The sequence below is a fragment of the Bos indicus genome, chromosome 9, assembly GCF_029378745.1.
Source record: "Bos indicus isolate NIAB-ARS_2022 breed Sahiwal x Tharparkar chromosome 9, NIAB-ARS_B.indTharparkar_mat_pri_1.0, whole genome shotgun sequence".
Taxonomy (NCBI): domain Eukaryota; kingdom Metazoa; phylum Chordata; class Mammalia; order Artiodactyla; family Bovidae; genus Bos; species Bos indicus.
This window is the reverse complement of record NC_091768.1, coordinates 86,882,845-86,899,787: the sequence shown is the minus strand read 5'-3', so window position 1 is coordinate 86,899,787 and position 16,943 is coordinate 86,882,845. Positions and strand designations below refer to the sequence as shown.

Sequence of the window (16,943 nt, the reverse complement as noted above, 5' to 3'; positions counted from 1 at the left end):
ATCAGTGTCCTTTTGTACTGCCTGAATTTTAAGCTATGAGAAGGTATTACCTAGTCAAAAATGGATAAAATTCTAAAATATAAAACCACATGCTGAAATTTTATTTTTGTAATTCTTGAAAGAGTATTATCTTTTAGTAGCCTTAGAATTCCAAGCTAAATTTTTCAAAAGTAGGAGGTTAAAAAGCATGTTGTTTTTTTCTGTTTTATTCCCATAGGGAGTGTGCAACAATCAATTAACCGCAAACAGAGCTGGAAGGGTTCTAAAGAATCCTTAGTTCCTCAGAGACATGGTCCACCACTAGGAGAAAGTGGAGCGTACCGTTCTGAAAGTCCCAACTCACAGACAGATGTAGGAAGACCTTTGTCAGGATCTGGTATAACAGCGTTTACTCCAGCTCATCCTAGCAATGGACAGAGAGTGAACCCCCCACCACCTCCTCAAGTAAGGAGTGTCACTCCTCCACCCCCTCCAAGAGGCCAGACTCCCCCTCCAAGAGGTACAACTCCGCCTCCCCCATCATGGGAACCAAACTCTCAAACAAAGCGCTATTCTGGGAACATGGACTACGTCATCTCCCGAATCTCTCCAGTTCCACCTGGAGCCTGGCAGGAGGGCTATCCTCCACCACCTCTTAACACATCCCCGATGAATCCTCCTAATCAGGGACAGAGAGGCATTAATTCTGTTCCTGTTGGCAGACAGCCAATCATCATGCAGAGTTCTAACAAATTTAATTTTCCACCCGGGAGACCTGGAATTCAGAATGGTAGCGGTCAGACTGATTTTATGATGCACCAGAATGTTGTCCCTGCTGGCGCTGTCAATCGGCAGCCACCCCCTCCATATCCTCTGACCCCAACTAATGGACAAAGCCCCTCTGCTTTACAAACAGGGGGTTCTGCTGCTCCATCATCATACACAAATGGGAACATTCCTCAAGCTATGATGGTGCCAAACAGAAATAGTCATAACATGGAACTTTATAACATTAATATACCTGGACTGCAAACAACTTGGCCTCAGTCATCATCTGCTCCTGCCCAGTCATCCCCAAGCAGTGGACATGAAATCCCTACATGGCAACCTAACATACCAGTGAGGTCAAATTCTTTTAATAATCCATTGGGAAACAGAACAAATCATTCTGCTAATTCTCAACCTTCGGCTACAACAGTCACTGCTATTACACCAGCTCCCATTCAACAGCCTGTGAAAAGTATACGTGTATTGAAACCAGAGCTGCAGACTGCTTTAGCACCTACACACCCTTCTTGGATACCACAGCCTGTTCAGAGTGTCCAACCTAGTCCTTTTTCTGAGGGTGCTGTTATGCCACCTGTTGCTGAAGCTCCAAACTATCAAGGTCCGCCACCACCTTATCCTAAGCATCTGCTACACCAAAACCCATCTGTTCCTCCATATGAATCGGTCAGTAAGTCTAGCAAAGAGGATCAGCCAAGCTTGCCTAAGGAAGATGAGAGTGAAAAAAGTTATGACAATGTTGATACTGGAGATAAAGAAAAGAAACAGATTACCACTTCACCTATCACCGTTAGGAAAAACAAGAAAGATGAAGAGCGAAGGGAATCTCGTATTCAAAGTTATTCTCCTCAGGCATTTAAATTCTTCATGGAGCAACATGTAGAAAACGTGCTCAAATCTCATCAGCAACGTCTACATCGTAAAAAACAATTAGAGAACGAAATGATGCGGGTAAAACTTTTTTATATTATTTTTTATTTTTATTGGAATGTAGTTGATTTACAATGTTGTGTTAGTTTCAGTTGTACAGCAGAGTGACTCAGTTATTCATATACATATACCCACTCTTTTTTATACTATTTTCCCATATAAGCCATTGCAGAATATTGAGTAGAGTTCCATGTGCCATACGGTACGCCTTTTTTAGTTATCTACTATGTAATATAGAGTAGTGTGTATATGTCAGTTCCAGTCTCCCAGTTTACTCCTTATTCCGCTGGTAACCATGTTTGTTTTCTACATCTATAACTCTAGATCTGTTTTGTAAATAAGTCCATTTGTACCTTTTTTTTTTCGATTCCACATATAAGTGATATTATATTTGTCCTTCTTTTTCTGACTTACTTCACTCTGTATGACAGTCTCTAGGTCCATCCATGTTGCTGCAAATGGCATTATTTCATTCCTTTTATGGCTGAGTATAAAACCTTTAAAAGTTTCTATTTTTATACTTGATCATGTGTTTGCTTGGTGTTTATTTTAAAATATTGTGGTCTAGTATTTTTCTTTTTATGCTAAATGTATTATCAGTTATTTAAAAGTCAGTAAACATTAAAGTACTTTAGATTATACCATTTTATTTTAGCATTTCAGAATTTACCCAGAATTTTCTATAATAAAATTGTAATAAATTAAGAAAAGTATAATTTGCAGTATGCAGTTTAGGTATACATAATCCCTTTAATGGAAACTGAAGCAAGAGTTATTTTCTAGAGTTTACATATTATCTTACATTTTAAAATAAACTAGAAATATCTTAGTCCTATCTCTTGATAAACTTATGAAACATGTATTTTTACTTATAGTTGTGTTGGGGCTTAGGGGTTTATTCATCAGGTTGGTCTTATTAGAAGTGTCAGAGACATCTCCTTTCAGTTATTTCCCCTTCTAATTTTATTTTTATAATGTACTAGAAAAATGTCCTGGAATTATTAAAATCTACTAAAAAGGAGATCAGAATAACTAAACCCTTTAGATTAATATCTGTTGTGATTCCACGTAACTCTCTTCTTTAGATACTATGGTGGTACTGTTATTTTTATCACATGTTTACAGTTCAGAGGTTTGACTCCCAGTCTTAGATCTACTGCCCCAAATCTTAAGAGGCTCATTTGTGTTAAAGTTTCTCATGACATTTGAGAGAGCTGTTCTTTTAAAATGATTTTTCAGGATCTGACTTCACAGTATAGTTACTCTTGCTATAAACTGAATTTATTGTGAGAAATATCATAATAACCTATATGGCTTATCCATATTTAGCTCTTAGGATTTCTTACTAAAGTCTGTCTGTATGTATTTTCTTAGTTTATTTTTCCTTTTTCCTCTTCACTTTCACTAATAGCTGATTTAAACTTTTATGGTGTTGGAAGCTTTGCTGACTTCTGTAGCCTCCATTACTGTGTAGGCAAGTAAGATTTTAAGAGAAACAGTTCTTTACTAAGTCTGGCATGCCACCCTTCTTAAAAGATTTTGCATGCAAATGCTTATTCTAACAGAAGCATGAGGTTGCTATATTTTAATTAGTCTTGCGTTTCTAGAGTTATCTACTTTTCAAAACAAATTCCTTTTCTATTTAGATTCCTAATTAATCCTTTATTAACTAGTCATAAATAGACTGTTCTTGCCTTCTAAATCCAGGTATTCCATGTCTACTTAGACATTGGTTTTTGGTTTTTGTTTTTATCTGGGTTTTTTGGCATCTTCATAAGTCACACTGACTCTTCTTTGAAATGTTCCAAAATATCTAAAAGATACCTTATAATCAAACAAGTAGTCCCTTTGAAATAAGGTAGGACATACTCTGTGCATTTTGTGTTAGTGATGGCTGTGAGTCCTACCCTTACTCTAATGCCCTGAAAAAGATAAAAGGAAAGACTGACTTACTAGTGAGTGGGTTGACTAGAGAAGATATTCTTTTGTTCTTAATACATCAGTTTTTTAGAATAAATGAACCTGGAGTGGAAGAATTTCTTTTCATGAAGACCAAAATGAGAATATTTGAGACATAGGCATTCTATAAGTAGATGCATATAATGAAAGCAATCCGATTATGTAGTTTGGGATGAATGTGCAGGGAGAGATAGATGAGGGTGCATGTTAACATGTTTGGCGATTGCACATTGGGAACTCTTTTAGTGCATTAGAGAGGAGTAGAAAGCTGACCACTGGTAGCATCTTCTCCTTGCTCTCCACAGCAGACTCTGCATTTGTATTCACCTTGTGTATCCTGTTAACTATCCCTTATGCTGCACTTTTGATAATTAATTTTCTCTGAAATATATTCTAGATTTCTAACATGCTTTATTAAAAATTATTATGCTTTTAACCTTTAAATATATATGCCTGAACTTTTTCCAAGCGATTTCTTAATATTTAGTATAGAAGATAATTCCTCATTTAATATTTAGTTTATTTGCCTAGGTTGGATTATCTCAAGATGCCCAAGATCAAATGAGAAAGATGCTTTGCCAAAAAGAGTCTAATTACATCCGTCTTAAGAGGGCTAAAATGGACAAGTCTATGTTTGTGAAGATAAAGACATTAGGAATAGGAGCATTTGGTGAAGTCTGTCTAGCAAGAAAAGTAGATACCAAGGCTTTGTATGCAACAAAAACTCTTCGAAAGAAAGATGTTCTGCTTCGAAATCAAGTTGCTCATGTCAAAGCTGAGAGAGATATCCTGGCCGAAGCTGACAACGAATGGGTAGTTCGTCTTTATTATTCATTCCAAGACAAAGACAATTTATACTTTGTAATGGACTATATTCCTGGGGGTGATATGATGAGCCTATTAATTAGAATGGGCATCTTTCCAGAAAATCTGGCACGATTCTACATAGCAGAACTTACCTGTGCAGTCGAAAGTGTTCATAAAATGGGTTTTATTCATAGAGATATTAAACCTGATAACATTTTGATTGATCGTGATGGTCATATTAAATTGACTGACTTCGGCCTCTGCACTGGCTTCAGATGGACACATGACTCTAAGTACTACCAGAGTGGTGAGTAAAATCATAAAATTTGTATGTATTCATATGACTTATTAGTGTAATAAAATATAAGATGATATTATCCCTGGATGGGAGCCAGAAGTCCTGGGTCAGGTCTTAACTCCATTGGATAAATGTGAGTGAATCCTTTAGATACTTAGATTTATAAAATGAAAATGTGTTAGAATTATTTATTTCTAAATGTCATTAACATTTTTGAGTTAATCTCTTTACATTTTGTTAATGTGAAATGTGTTGGACAAATAACAATTTGAAAATAGTTAAAAATTTTTTTTAATTGAAGGATAATTGCTTTACAGAATTTTGTGGTTTTCTTTTTTTTTTCCTTAAATTTTTTATTATTATTTTTTTTTACTTTACAATATTGTATTGGTTTTGCCATACGTCAACATGCATCTGCCACGGGTGTACACATGTTCCCCATCCTGAACCCCCCTCCCACCTTCCTCCCCATACCATCCCTCTGGGTCATCCCAGTGCACCAGCCCCAGGCATCCTGTATCCTGCATCAAACTTGGACTGGCAATTCGTTTCTTATATGATATTATACATGTTTTAATGCCATTCTCCCAAATCATCCCCCTCTTCCCCTGGTTTTCTGTCATACAACAGTTTGGAAATAATTTTTAAATGAAGCCCCCTACACACCACTTAGCTTAAGAATTAGGTTATTAGTATTTTTGAAGTCCCTAACTATCACTTTGCTTTCTTTCCTCCACAGAGGTAACCTTTATTTCAAAACTCCATAATCAGTTCTTTACTTTTCTGTATACTTTTATGCATATCCCTGAACAACATATTACTTCATTTTGCCTACTCTTGAACCTTTATTTAAATGTAATCATTCTACATGTATTCTTCTATGTTGACTTCCTATATTTGTTTGAGGTTCATCTGTGTTCCTGCATATAAATAAATAATAACATTTATTTTCATAGCCCTTAGGATTCCATTGTATGACTGTTATACAGCTTGTTTAAACACTTTATGTACATGATTCTTATGTACATGATTCTCTTTAATCCTCACAATATCATTGTGAGGCAGAGTGAAGAACCTGAGGCTAAGTTAGAAATTTGCCCATGGTCGGACAGAAAAGAAGTGTAAGGGCTAGGCTTTGAACCCAGGTTTGTCTGCTTACAGGGCCCATGTTATTTCTGCCATACCACACTGCCTCACCAAGATCCCTCCAAGCACTAATGGAAGTGTAAGTCAATCTAACATTTGTTGAATACTTACCATGACTAGGTGCTTTATATATATTCTAATTTAATGTTCACAGCAATCCTCTGAGGTAAGTATTATTGCCTCCAGTGCTTCTTGTGAACACAAGCGGATTTACATTAAATGGATAGAACTGAAGATATCTGAACCTACTTTAATGTTCAGGTTAACATAGTTTAATATCTCCCCTGATTTACCTGAATCTTATCTGGGGCTTATCTTAAAAATATGATTCTTAGGCTCTATTCCAGTCTTCTGATTGAAAATCTCCACTGGAGGGTAGAAATTGTATTTTAATCAAACATTCCAGTTGTTTATTATAGTTAGGTTAGTTTCAGATTTTTTTCCCCTAGGTGATTTCATCCAGTCATAGCTTTAATTACTACCTCTGCATCAGTGAATTCCAAATCTCTCTTCAGAAATGTCCTCCCCCTTTCATAAGGATTCCTAATAGCCCTTTCAAACTTAAGACTGCTAATAAATGATTCTTAATTTCTCCCCCTCCCTATTTATTCCCCCCTCCCTTTTGGTAAATTGTACTACCACCACCCATCCTTGATTCTAAATGTGTTCACTTTTCTCCATCTGCACTAGTATCATCATAGTCCAAACTTAACTTTAATAGCCTCTTACCTGGTCTCTTTTTCACCCTTGTCCTCTCTATAATCTGTTCTCTATACAGCAGTTAAAAGTTTTCTTTTTTAAACGTATTGTCACACCTTTTCATTACTTCAAGAGAATGAAAAGGTTTGATGCGTGTTTTAAAAGAAATGCCTTCATTTAATACTTATGTATATATGTAAGTATATTCATATATATAAATACATATATATATATATATATTCCAGTATCTTCACTGTACTTGGAGTAAAAGGCAAATCGTTTCTTGTAAAACCCATGTGCGCTGTTTCCTGCTCCATTTCGTACCATTCTCCCCTTTACTAACCACACTGGTCCTCTCGAGTACTGTTGTGTGTAGAATGCCTTGTCTAGTTTTCATATTGTTGAGTTCCTCTTTTTTTTTAAACAAATGTCACCTCAGCACATTTGCCATATCACCGCATGTTGATTCTCTGTACGGGATGCATCACTGGTTCTTACATATGTATTTGTTATATTTTCCCCCTACTGATAACCTGCCTGAGAGAAGAATATTGTCTTTATTGTTAATGTTGTCATTTGCTGAATAAATGAAACACAAATCTAATTTGTTTGAAACTTTGTCCAGAATAGTATTGGAGAGCAGCCTGAATAACAAATTCTCAGACCTGCCTACTCAGTAACTTTTATTGTCCTCATTTATTGTTGAGTAAATTACTGCATCTTAGGCTAATTTTTCTTAGTGTAAGACTTGTCCTATTGGTATTTCAAGAGTACAGTCTCTAGTTATTAATAATCACACCATCAGTGATTTGGCATACATTGGGTCTTAGCTTGTCAACACGGAGAAATGTTGTTAACTCTAAACTAGGCAATGGCACCCCACTCCAGTACTGTTGCCTGGAAAATCCCATGGACAGAGGAGCCTGGTAGGCTGCAGTCCATGGGGTCACTAAAAGTCGGACACGACTGAGCGACTTCACTTTCACTTTTCTCTTTCATGCATTGGAGAAGGAAATGGCAACCCACTCCAGTATTCTTGCCTGGAGAATCCCAGGGATGGTGAAGCCTGGTGGGCTGCCGTCTATGGGGTCGCACAGAGTCGGACACGACTGAAGCGACTTAGCATAGCATAGCATAGCATAGGATGTCTAAAGATTAAACAGATAGGTTTACTCTTGTTTTTATTTATTTATGTATGTATTTTACTATACAGGTGACCATCCACGGCAGGATAGCATGGATTTCAGTAATGAATGGGGTGACCCCTCTAACTGTCGATGTGGTGATAGACTGAAACCACTGGAGCGGAGAGCTGCACGCCAGCACCAGCGGTGTCTCGCACATTCTTTGGTTGGGACTCCTAATTATATTGCGCCTGAAGTCTTGTTACGAACAGGTAGACGTTTGTCTTACAAAGAATCTCAGTATGCCTGTAGACCAGGAGAATATGGCTAATGGTTCAGGTTTACAATAAAAGTATTAATTCTATAGTATAAATTGGTGATTTAATATTAATTTTGATTTTATTCATTCTGAGCAGTTTTTTCTAAAGTGCTTATGAATAACCATAAATTTGGTGTCTAATTTTAGGCTATACACAGTTGTGTGATTGGTGGAGTGTTGGTGTCATTCTTTTTGAAATGTTGGTAGGACAGCCGCCTTTCTTGGCACAGACACCATTTGAAACACAAGTGAAGGTAAGGTGTAGAATCTGTACCAAAATAATCATTATGAAGCCCCAATACCATACACCTTTATCAGTCCTTTATTTAGAGCATCTTAATTTACAATTAAAGAATGAGCTTGTAAGGATATAGGAACCTACTGAAATTCCACGTGTGCTCTCCCCTGTGTGACTTTAACACCCCCATATCCTTCCTCATGCACACACTACAGTCATGGCTCTTCCTCTTACAAGTTTTTAGTACCTTTTGAAGATGTATTCCAATTTATTCTTTCTACTGACTGCTGGCTTTGTTTCCTTTCATGTACATTCTGACCCCAAACTACTAACAAATGTCTATATCTCCCTAGCACTTAAATGAAAAGCTGCTCACAATTTTGATCACAAATTATCCCATTTAAGAAGCCTTTTAGTAGCCTTGTCTGTAAAGTCCAAGTCTTTGGTTTGTTCATACCATTCCCTCTGTATGGAATACCCTTCTTTCTCTCCCATGTTTCACAACTTTCCCTCTTTTCTGTTTCACTCCTGGGCATTTTTAATCATTCTTTGAGCGTATCTTGACATATACTATCTTTTCTATGACACTGTCCTCAAGTTATAACTTCTGTCTGTCACTTCATTTAATACATTATATTTAAAACTTCCTTCAGAATTTCTTTTGTTACAGGTTTACTGGTAATACATTCTCTCAGGTTTGTGTCAGATTTGTCTGAAAGTATCTTTATTTTGCCTTCATTTTAATACATATGTATATATGAAATAAATGCATAGGTAGAAATACAAATATGTTTGTGTAGGTGCTGTGTGTGAAAGATTGGATGCTTTCTCCCTAAAGATGAAGAACAAGGCAAGGATGTCTGGTCTGAGTCTTATTCAGCATAGTTCTGGATGTCTTAGCCAGTGTAATACAGCAGTGAAAGAAAAAGCATAAAGGTTAGAAAAAAAAAAAAAACTTGCTTTATTCACAGGTGGCATAATTTTCTATATTGAAAATCTCAGGCAATCTGTGAAAAACTCCATAGAACTAATAAGTGACTTTAATACGGTTGTAGGGTATGAGAGTAATATGTAAAAATCAATTGAATAGTTGAGCCAATTCTAAAATTCATTTTGGTGGACAAAGAAACTGATAACAAAAACAAGTTTTTAAAAGGACAGAGTTTGAGGAATCAACTACTTGATTTTAAGACTTAAGAGGAAGTTACACTAATCCAGATAGTATGATATTGGCAAGAGGAAAGAATCAGTGAACTTAAAGAAAAATCGATAGAAATTACGCAGTCTCAACAGCAGAGAGAAAAAAGAATTTGAAAGTACAATAACTTCAGGGACTTCCCTGGCAGTCCAGTGGTTAAGACTGTACTCTCAATGCAGGAGGCATGGGTTTGATCCCTGGTCAGGGACCTAAAATCCCACAAGCTGTGTGGTGTGGCCAAAAAACAAACCAAAAAAATAAAGGTAAGGAATGTGAAATACCATGCAGTTTATGTAAAAACACACAAACACAAATAGTCCAATAAGACTTCTTCATATAAAACTTAGAGGAAATTTGTTTTTCTTACCTCTTTCCTTCTAATTTTTAAAAATCTTCTTTAAAGGTTATCAACTGGCAAACATCTCTTCACATCCCACCGCAAGCTAAACTGAGTCCTGAAGCCTCTGATCTTATTATTAAACTCTGCCGAGGACCAGAAGATCGCTTAGGCAAGAATGGTGCTGACGAAATAAAAGCTCATCCATTTTTTAAAACAATTGATTTTTCCAGTGACTTGAGACAGCAATCTGCTTCATACATTCCTAAAATCACACACCCAACAGATACATCAAATTTTGATCCTGTTGATCCTGACAAGTTACGGAGTGATGATAATGAGGAAGAAAATGTAAATGACACTCTCAACGGATGGTATAAAAATGGAAAGCACCCTGAACATGCTTTCTATGAATTTACCTTTCGGAGGTTTTTTGATGACAATGGCTACCCTTATAATTATCCAAAACCTATTGAATATGAATATATTAATTCACAAGGCTCAGAGCAGCAGTCAGATGAAGATGATCAGCACACAGGCTCAGAGATGAAAAATCGTGATCTAGTGTATGTTTGACACACTAGGAAATAATTGTAATGAGGATTTGCAAAAAGGCCTGAAACGCAGGGTTTTTTGAAGCTCTGAGAGTAAAATTATGCAAATGTGACAGAGCTATGTATGTGTGCTCTGTGTACAATATTTTATGTTCCTAAATTATGGAAATCCTTTTAAATATTAATTTATTCCAGCCTTTTAAATCAGTAATTTAGAAAAAAATTTGTTATAAAGAAAGTAAATTATGAGCTGAATATTATAGTCAGTTCTTGGTACTTAAAGTACTTAAAATAAAAAATAGTGCTTTGTTTAAAAGGAGAAGCCTGTTTTCTATGTGTACATAATGCTAAATAATTTTAAAAAACAAGAATTTTTGAAAATTTTTTGAAAGACAGTTTTAGTTTTATCTTGCTTTAACCAAATATGAAATATACCCCACATTTACAGAGCTGTTTTTTTTTTCTTTCCCCATAACTTTATTCTTAGAAAAAATAAGCTCTAGAAATGAAGGCATCATGGTGGTGAGTGTTCCTAGGCTAACGATAATCTGTATAATTCACATTTGATAAATAAGAAATACAAAGTTGAATATGAATACAAAATATGAAATACAAAAATGAAATATAGTATGCTCATCCAAATGAAAAATAGTGCAGCTTATCTTTTTTTCCCCTCTGTAGAGTATTTAATTTTTTAATATATCTCAAAAATTAATGACTTTGAAAGAAGCAAATCACTACATTTTTCTTTCCATACTGGTATTTTTAATGCTGCTTTCAGTTTTTAAAGGGAATAAAGCTGCCATAAATTAAAAGTTTCAGTACTAAAAGCTAAGATCTTTCACATTTTGACTCTGAAATTAAAAAAAAAAATAATTCCACATGTTAAGCAGAGAGATTATTTTCAACTTCATATAAAACTTTGATTAGAACTTACTTGTGGGTACCTTTGGATTATGTCATCAATAATATTGTAGATTTCCTCTTTCAAAACAGTGCTGCATACATGGACTGTTACTGGCAAAGGAAAGTCTGGCTATTTGGCAGCATTTTACCTATGGTCAGATTAATTGGTGAAAAAATTATTATTATGTAACTCCTAATTAAGATGGCCATTAGTAATTAGGAAAAATACATAGTGGTCTTTTAGAAAATTCAAAACCTCATAACTTATTTAAAGTTAAATAATATGTCCTTCAGCATTACTATTATATATAATATTTAGGTTTTAAGGACAACTTGTTGTTTCATACCAGAATACATTTAGCTTAGCTTGTAGGAAGGGGGAAGGGGCTCTAATTCTAACATTAGTAAAATTTGTATTTTATTTGCTTTTCTTAAGCTCCACTGGTAGGGAATTGTTTTATCACAACTTAAGAGGCATAATTTTAGTGATTTTCAAACTTATTCATATAAAAGCTAATGGAATCATATATGTAAGTAAAATTAAAGGCAAAAAAAAAAGGCAAAGCCTGTTCGAGCTGAATTGGGGAGGGCAAAGATTAATTAGCTCACACTTAAAACGTTTTCATAGGTGGCCTTCTCAGAGCACTGCATAACCCACTATGTAATGGTGGGTCTTTGGCAGTTATTGGTCGTTTTGAGAATCTGATGAAAATTGTGGGCTCTGTTCCCAGAAAAATGCACGTCAACAGATACGCCTAAGATGTCACATTGCAGTTGGACGTATTGAAACCTGTCACAAACTCTTGGTTATGGACCTCTGTCCTATAAGAACACTGATACATTAAATTAAGAACTTTGCTTTAAATTTACTGATGAGTGCTCAGATTAGCACATCTTGTATAAACTGATAATTTCTGATGAGAAAGGTCTGTACCATGTGATAAGATATCCTTGTGAATGCCTCTTTCTGGGATAGCGCTCCACTTTAAACATACCCTTTCAAGGGCACTAACATACATGTTTGACTTGTTACAGTCTTAATACAGAAATATTTTGAAGGACCTCTACTCAGAATTGTGAGAAAATGCACTGTGTAAGACAGCAGTCTTCACTTCATGGAGCATTTGATTAGTCCTGTGAAATTCTATGCAAAACATATTAATTCAAGAACTTTTGTTGTTACCCCCATTGCTCTTCAGGCTTTCTCAGATTTATTGAAATTTCCATTTAGTTTTTATTTCTGGACTATGGTGCAATACAGTAGAGAACCAACTTTGTTGCAGTTACATTGTAGAAAAACTAAGGTGCTGTCTTCCCCCTCTCCCCACAAGATCTGTGTTGCCTTTACTTCTCAAATGTAAGACACTACAAATATTGTATCCTTTTAAATTTCCTCTGACAATATAAGCTTTTTGTATTTAAATGAAGCAGTGTACAAGCCTTTAGTATCTGCATTTTTTAACAGTTTGAATATACTGTCATATTCCCAAACTATTAAACTACATTAAGCTGACTTATTCCCAAACTATATTCCAGTAGGAATCTGGTGCTTCCTGCCAAAAAGATGAGACCAATGTCAAAAATCTATATGCTCTCAGTTGAAATAGAGTGAAAACACTGATCAATCATGTTTTCTTTTTAAAATAATTTTGCCAGTCATTAAAAAAAAAAAAAAACTTGCTGTCTTTCTTATACTTTCCCCTTTTATGCATATCAATAGTATTTATGAAATGTGTTCTGTAAGTATGTAATTGTAGATACAGTTATGTATTGTCCAGTGATGTCCTAAGGCAGGCCCTGTTGCTATATCTTTTCTACCTTATTTGTAATAGAAACTATAGAATGTATGACTAAGAAGTCACTTTGAAATTGACTTTTTAAAAAAGTTATTACCTTCTGCTGTTGCGAAGTGCAAAACTGTGAGTGGAAATGATTTATTCTGACTTAATAATATGTTGAAATTAGAGAATACAGTGGGAGGATTTTTAGATATTGCTGCTGCTGTTACCTAAGGTACTTTAGACATTTTTCTTTAATAAACAAAAATAAACAAAAATCCCTTTGGTATTTAAAGTAAAACATTTAGCCTGTTTGTTTTAATCTAAAACAAAAAGTAATTTTGGTCAATATAATGGTATATTTGTAAAGCGCCTTAATAGATCCCTTGTGAAGGCACTATATACCACAGTTTACTTTTATATTGTATTATGTATATAAGTATTTTGTATTAAAATTGAATCAGTACAACACTACAGTTTTATAAAGTAATGCTTTGTTAGGAAAAGGAATTACAGCTTTGCAATATAACTGAATTGTTTTGCATACTTATGAATGTAGTAGAAATGAATAATCAGCCTGTGTTTTTAATGAATCTATTTGTATTTTCCCAATCATTTTCTCTAGTGTAACATTTGCTGGGATCATAATAAAAAAAAAAAAAAAGCAAAATTCAAATCTTTAAATTATGTGTGGAAAGCTTTTAGGGTAAGTTGATTTTATTAATTCAAAAATTTAATCTTTTTATTCTCAGAAAATTTATGGTCAAAAATCTGATACTTTGGAATTAAAAAAAAAAATAAATATATATATATATATATGTAGCTAATGATAATTCCTACTTAGATTAAGGCAAACTGAATAGAGTTAGTGTAAACCAGTAAAATGTTTTCATTTTGTCCAATATAAGTACAATAAATAGTTCATGTTAAAGGCTTCCTTTAGGTCAGTACAGGTTTAAAAAATTAATAATTTTCAACTATTAAACTCTGCGTCTAGTATCATTTGAGTCCAGTTTATGATTTTTAAAATGTGAAGTTATTGGCTAATCTCTTTTCCTTTATTTACAGTCTTTTACTTTATCACATGAACTGCCTACCAAATATATATGTTGTTGTTATACCTTAAATCCATTTTATGTAGATGAACAAGCATTTAGGGGTTCCCCCCCCCTTTTCAAGTATTACCATCATTCTTAGGTCTCCTTTTATCCTCTTGTCTGCACACACTTTATATTTGGTCTATATGAGACTGTTGTGTAACTGATGCAAACTGCATTATGCTTATGATTCCTTTTACTACTACTATTTTAAAAAATTTCCTATTAATTATTTGTCCTTTTAGTTACCTAGCATATTTTTGGTGGGTGAGAGGTGATAGGGACTCCATGCAACCAACCCATTTTCCCTTTTAATTCTGTTAATTCTTGTATACAGTGTGTTTGCCTTCATATGTCATCACCATCGTCATCCAAGAGCTATCTGCCAGGCTGGCTGTGGTTTCAGCAGACCTCCATCACAGTTGAATTTCTCTTTGCCCAAGCTTATTTCCCCTGACTCCCACACCATCTTCTTGCTGACAGCTGAATGGGAGACATGCACTGCTGGTCTTGGAGCGTCTCCCGCTGAGGTGGGGGCAGCTTCAGCCACAGACACTGGTGGCAGCCCTTCTTGGGAGCTCCTACCACGTGAACCATGGAGCTGGCTGGTGCCATTGTGGAACCCTCCTTCTAGCTAGTTCATTAGCTTTGTCATTTTAATACATTTTGGATCCATGTTTGTCATGCTTAAATTGTGACCATACCTTGTTATGCCAAACGCAAATACACAGACAGTATATCCGCTTACATGTATGAAGGCTAAAGGGAGGATATCAAATTTATGTTTGAAACACAGGCAGTTATTGTTCTCCCAAATAGCCAGTCTTCTCCCTTCTGTAAAGTCACCCAGAGATCCTGGAATCTTGGTGGATTCAGAATCTGGGTGGGGCTTTGAGTTGCATTCCCTGGAAAAGGGTTAAATTTGTTCTGTTGAGGAAAGGGGGATTCTTGAGCGTACCTAGCTTCCAGAGGGGCTGACACAGGCTGCTCTTGTTCTCCAGCTTCCATTCTAAGTTCTCCTTTTACTAACACAGCCCCCGCCCCGACCCCTGTTCATGTTTCAACTGTGCCACCAGTGCACGTGTTTCTCATGTTGCCTTGTAATTAGTCGTGCCATGAGACTAAGGTTTTGACCAATGGGATATGAGCAGAAGTGATATATGCAATTCTACTTCATACCCTTGAAATTAATATTGCTAGCCTGCTGCTCACTCCTTCCTGTTGCTGAACTCATACCCTAACTAAATATAATGTACACTTCATGTTAGTGTATAATCTGATTTCCAAAATAATTTAAGCAGGCCATTTTATACTTTTGACTATTTCCCGTGTAATGACTCATGAAATTCAGTTATTTAACTAGTACATTTTCTGATTCATCATCTTCACCCCTCGTTTGGTTAAACTCATTTGGTTGAGACCCCCATCAACTCGCCTGAATTATTGTAAGAACTTTCTAACTGGAGTCTTTAACTTCATTCAGGTCCTTCAAGTTTATTATCCAACTATCAACCAAATGACATACTTGAAAGATCGTTCTAGATTCTGGTAGTATGACCAAGTAAGCTCCTGATGGATTGACTATTACACAACTACAAACTTGGGGGCAAAATAAAAATCTACCTAAAGATACTGAAGTGGAACAAAGAATAGGCAGATTCTGGGTGGAAGGCATCCTATCTAACAACTAAACTAATTTGAGATGCTGCCCAGCAGAATCAAACCAAGTTAACTGCCTGGCTCTTGTTGTTCAGTCGCTAAGTCATGTCCGACTCCTTGCAACCCCAGGCAGCATGTCAGGCTTCCCTGTCTTTCACTATCTCACGGAGTTTGCTCAGATTCATGTCCATTGAGCTGGTGATGCTATCTAACCATCTCATCCTCTGCCGCCCTCTTTTGCCTTCAATCTGTCCCAGCATCAAGGTCTTTTCCAATGAGTTGGCTCTTCACATCAGGTGGCTTCCCACTATATAAGCTTTTATATAATTTGAATTTGAACCATGTGAATGCATTGCCTATCCAAATATAAATACATAAAGTGGAAATAAAAAATAAAATCTTGGGGATTTCCTGGTGACTCAGTGGTAAAGAATCTGCCTGCCAATGCAGGAGACATGGGTTCAGTTCCTGATCCAGGAAGATCCCACATGCCAGGGATCAACTGAACCCATGCACCGCAACTACTGAGCCTGTGCTCTAGAGTCTTCAAGCTGCAACTGCTGAAGGCCATATACCCTGGAGCCCATGCTCTGCAATAAGAGAAGCCACCACGATGGGAAGCCTGTACACTACAACTAGAGAGCAGCCCCCGCTTGCTGCAGCTAGAGCAAAGCCTGCACAGCAACAAAGACCCTGCACAGTCAAAAATAATACTAAAAAAATAAAATCTTTAAGTCCAAGTGGAGGAACTGGGCTTAGACTAAGCAAGATACACTTTCAATGAGACAAGCCAAACGAAAGAGCTGTGGAAGTGTGAAGTAGAGACGTTTGTATGGTTGGTCAAAGTATTAAGATTAGGTTATGTGGCATAAGAAACCCAAAACAAAGACTGTTTAGACACACAGTATCTGGTTCGATTCCAGGAAGATCCCCTGGAATAGGAAATGAATGCCTACAGTATTCTCGCCTTCTAAATTCCATGGACAGAGGGGCCGGCAGGCTACAGTCCAGGGGGTCACAAAGACTCAAACACGACTGAGCGTGCACACACACACACACACATAAAATCCAAAACAACAATTGCTTAGACTGACTAGAGTTGGCAGTCGACATTTGGTATAGCAGCTCC

The 16,943-nt window shown here is 36.0% G+C and overlaps 1 protein-coding gene across 1 annotated transcript in view; it reads left to right on the top strand.

Annotated features, from left to right (window-relative positions):
* Positions 1 to 14,060, top strand: part of LATS1 (large tumor suppressor kinase 1) — a 39,196-nt gene extending 25,136 nt beyond the window's left edge. Inside the window, exons 4-8 of the mRNA XM_019967574.2 lie at positions 218 to 1,716; positions 4,186 to 4,768; positions 7,818 to 8,000; positions 8,195 to 8,301; positions 9,887 to 14,060. Of these exons, the coding sequence (XP_019823133.1) occupies positions 218 to 1,716; positions 4,186 to 4,768; positions 7,818 to 8,000; positions 8,195 to 8,301; positions 9,887 to 10,396 (2,882 nt within the window). The 3' untranslated portion in view covers positions 10,397 to 14,060. The remainder of the gene's footprint in view (positions 1 to 217; positions 1,717 to 4,185; positions 4,769 to 7,817; positions 8,001 to 8,194; positions 8,302 to 9,886) is intronic.
* Positions 14,061 to 16,943: the final 2,883 nt, after the last annotated feature.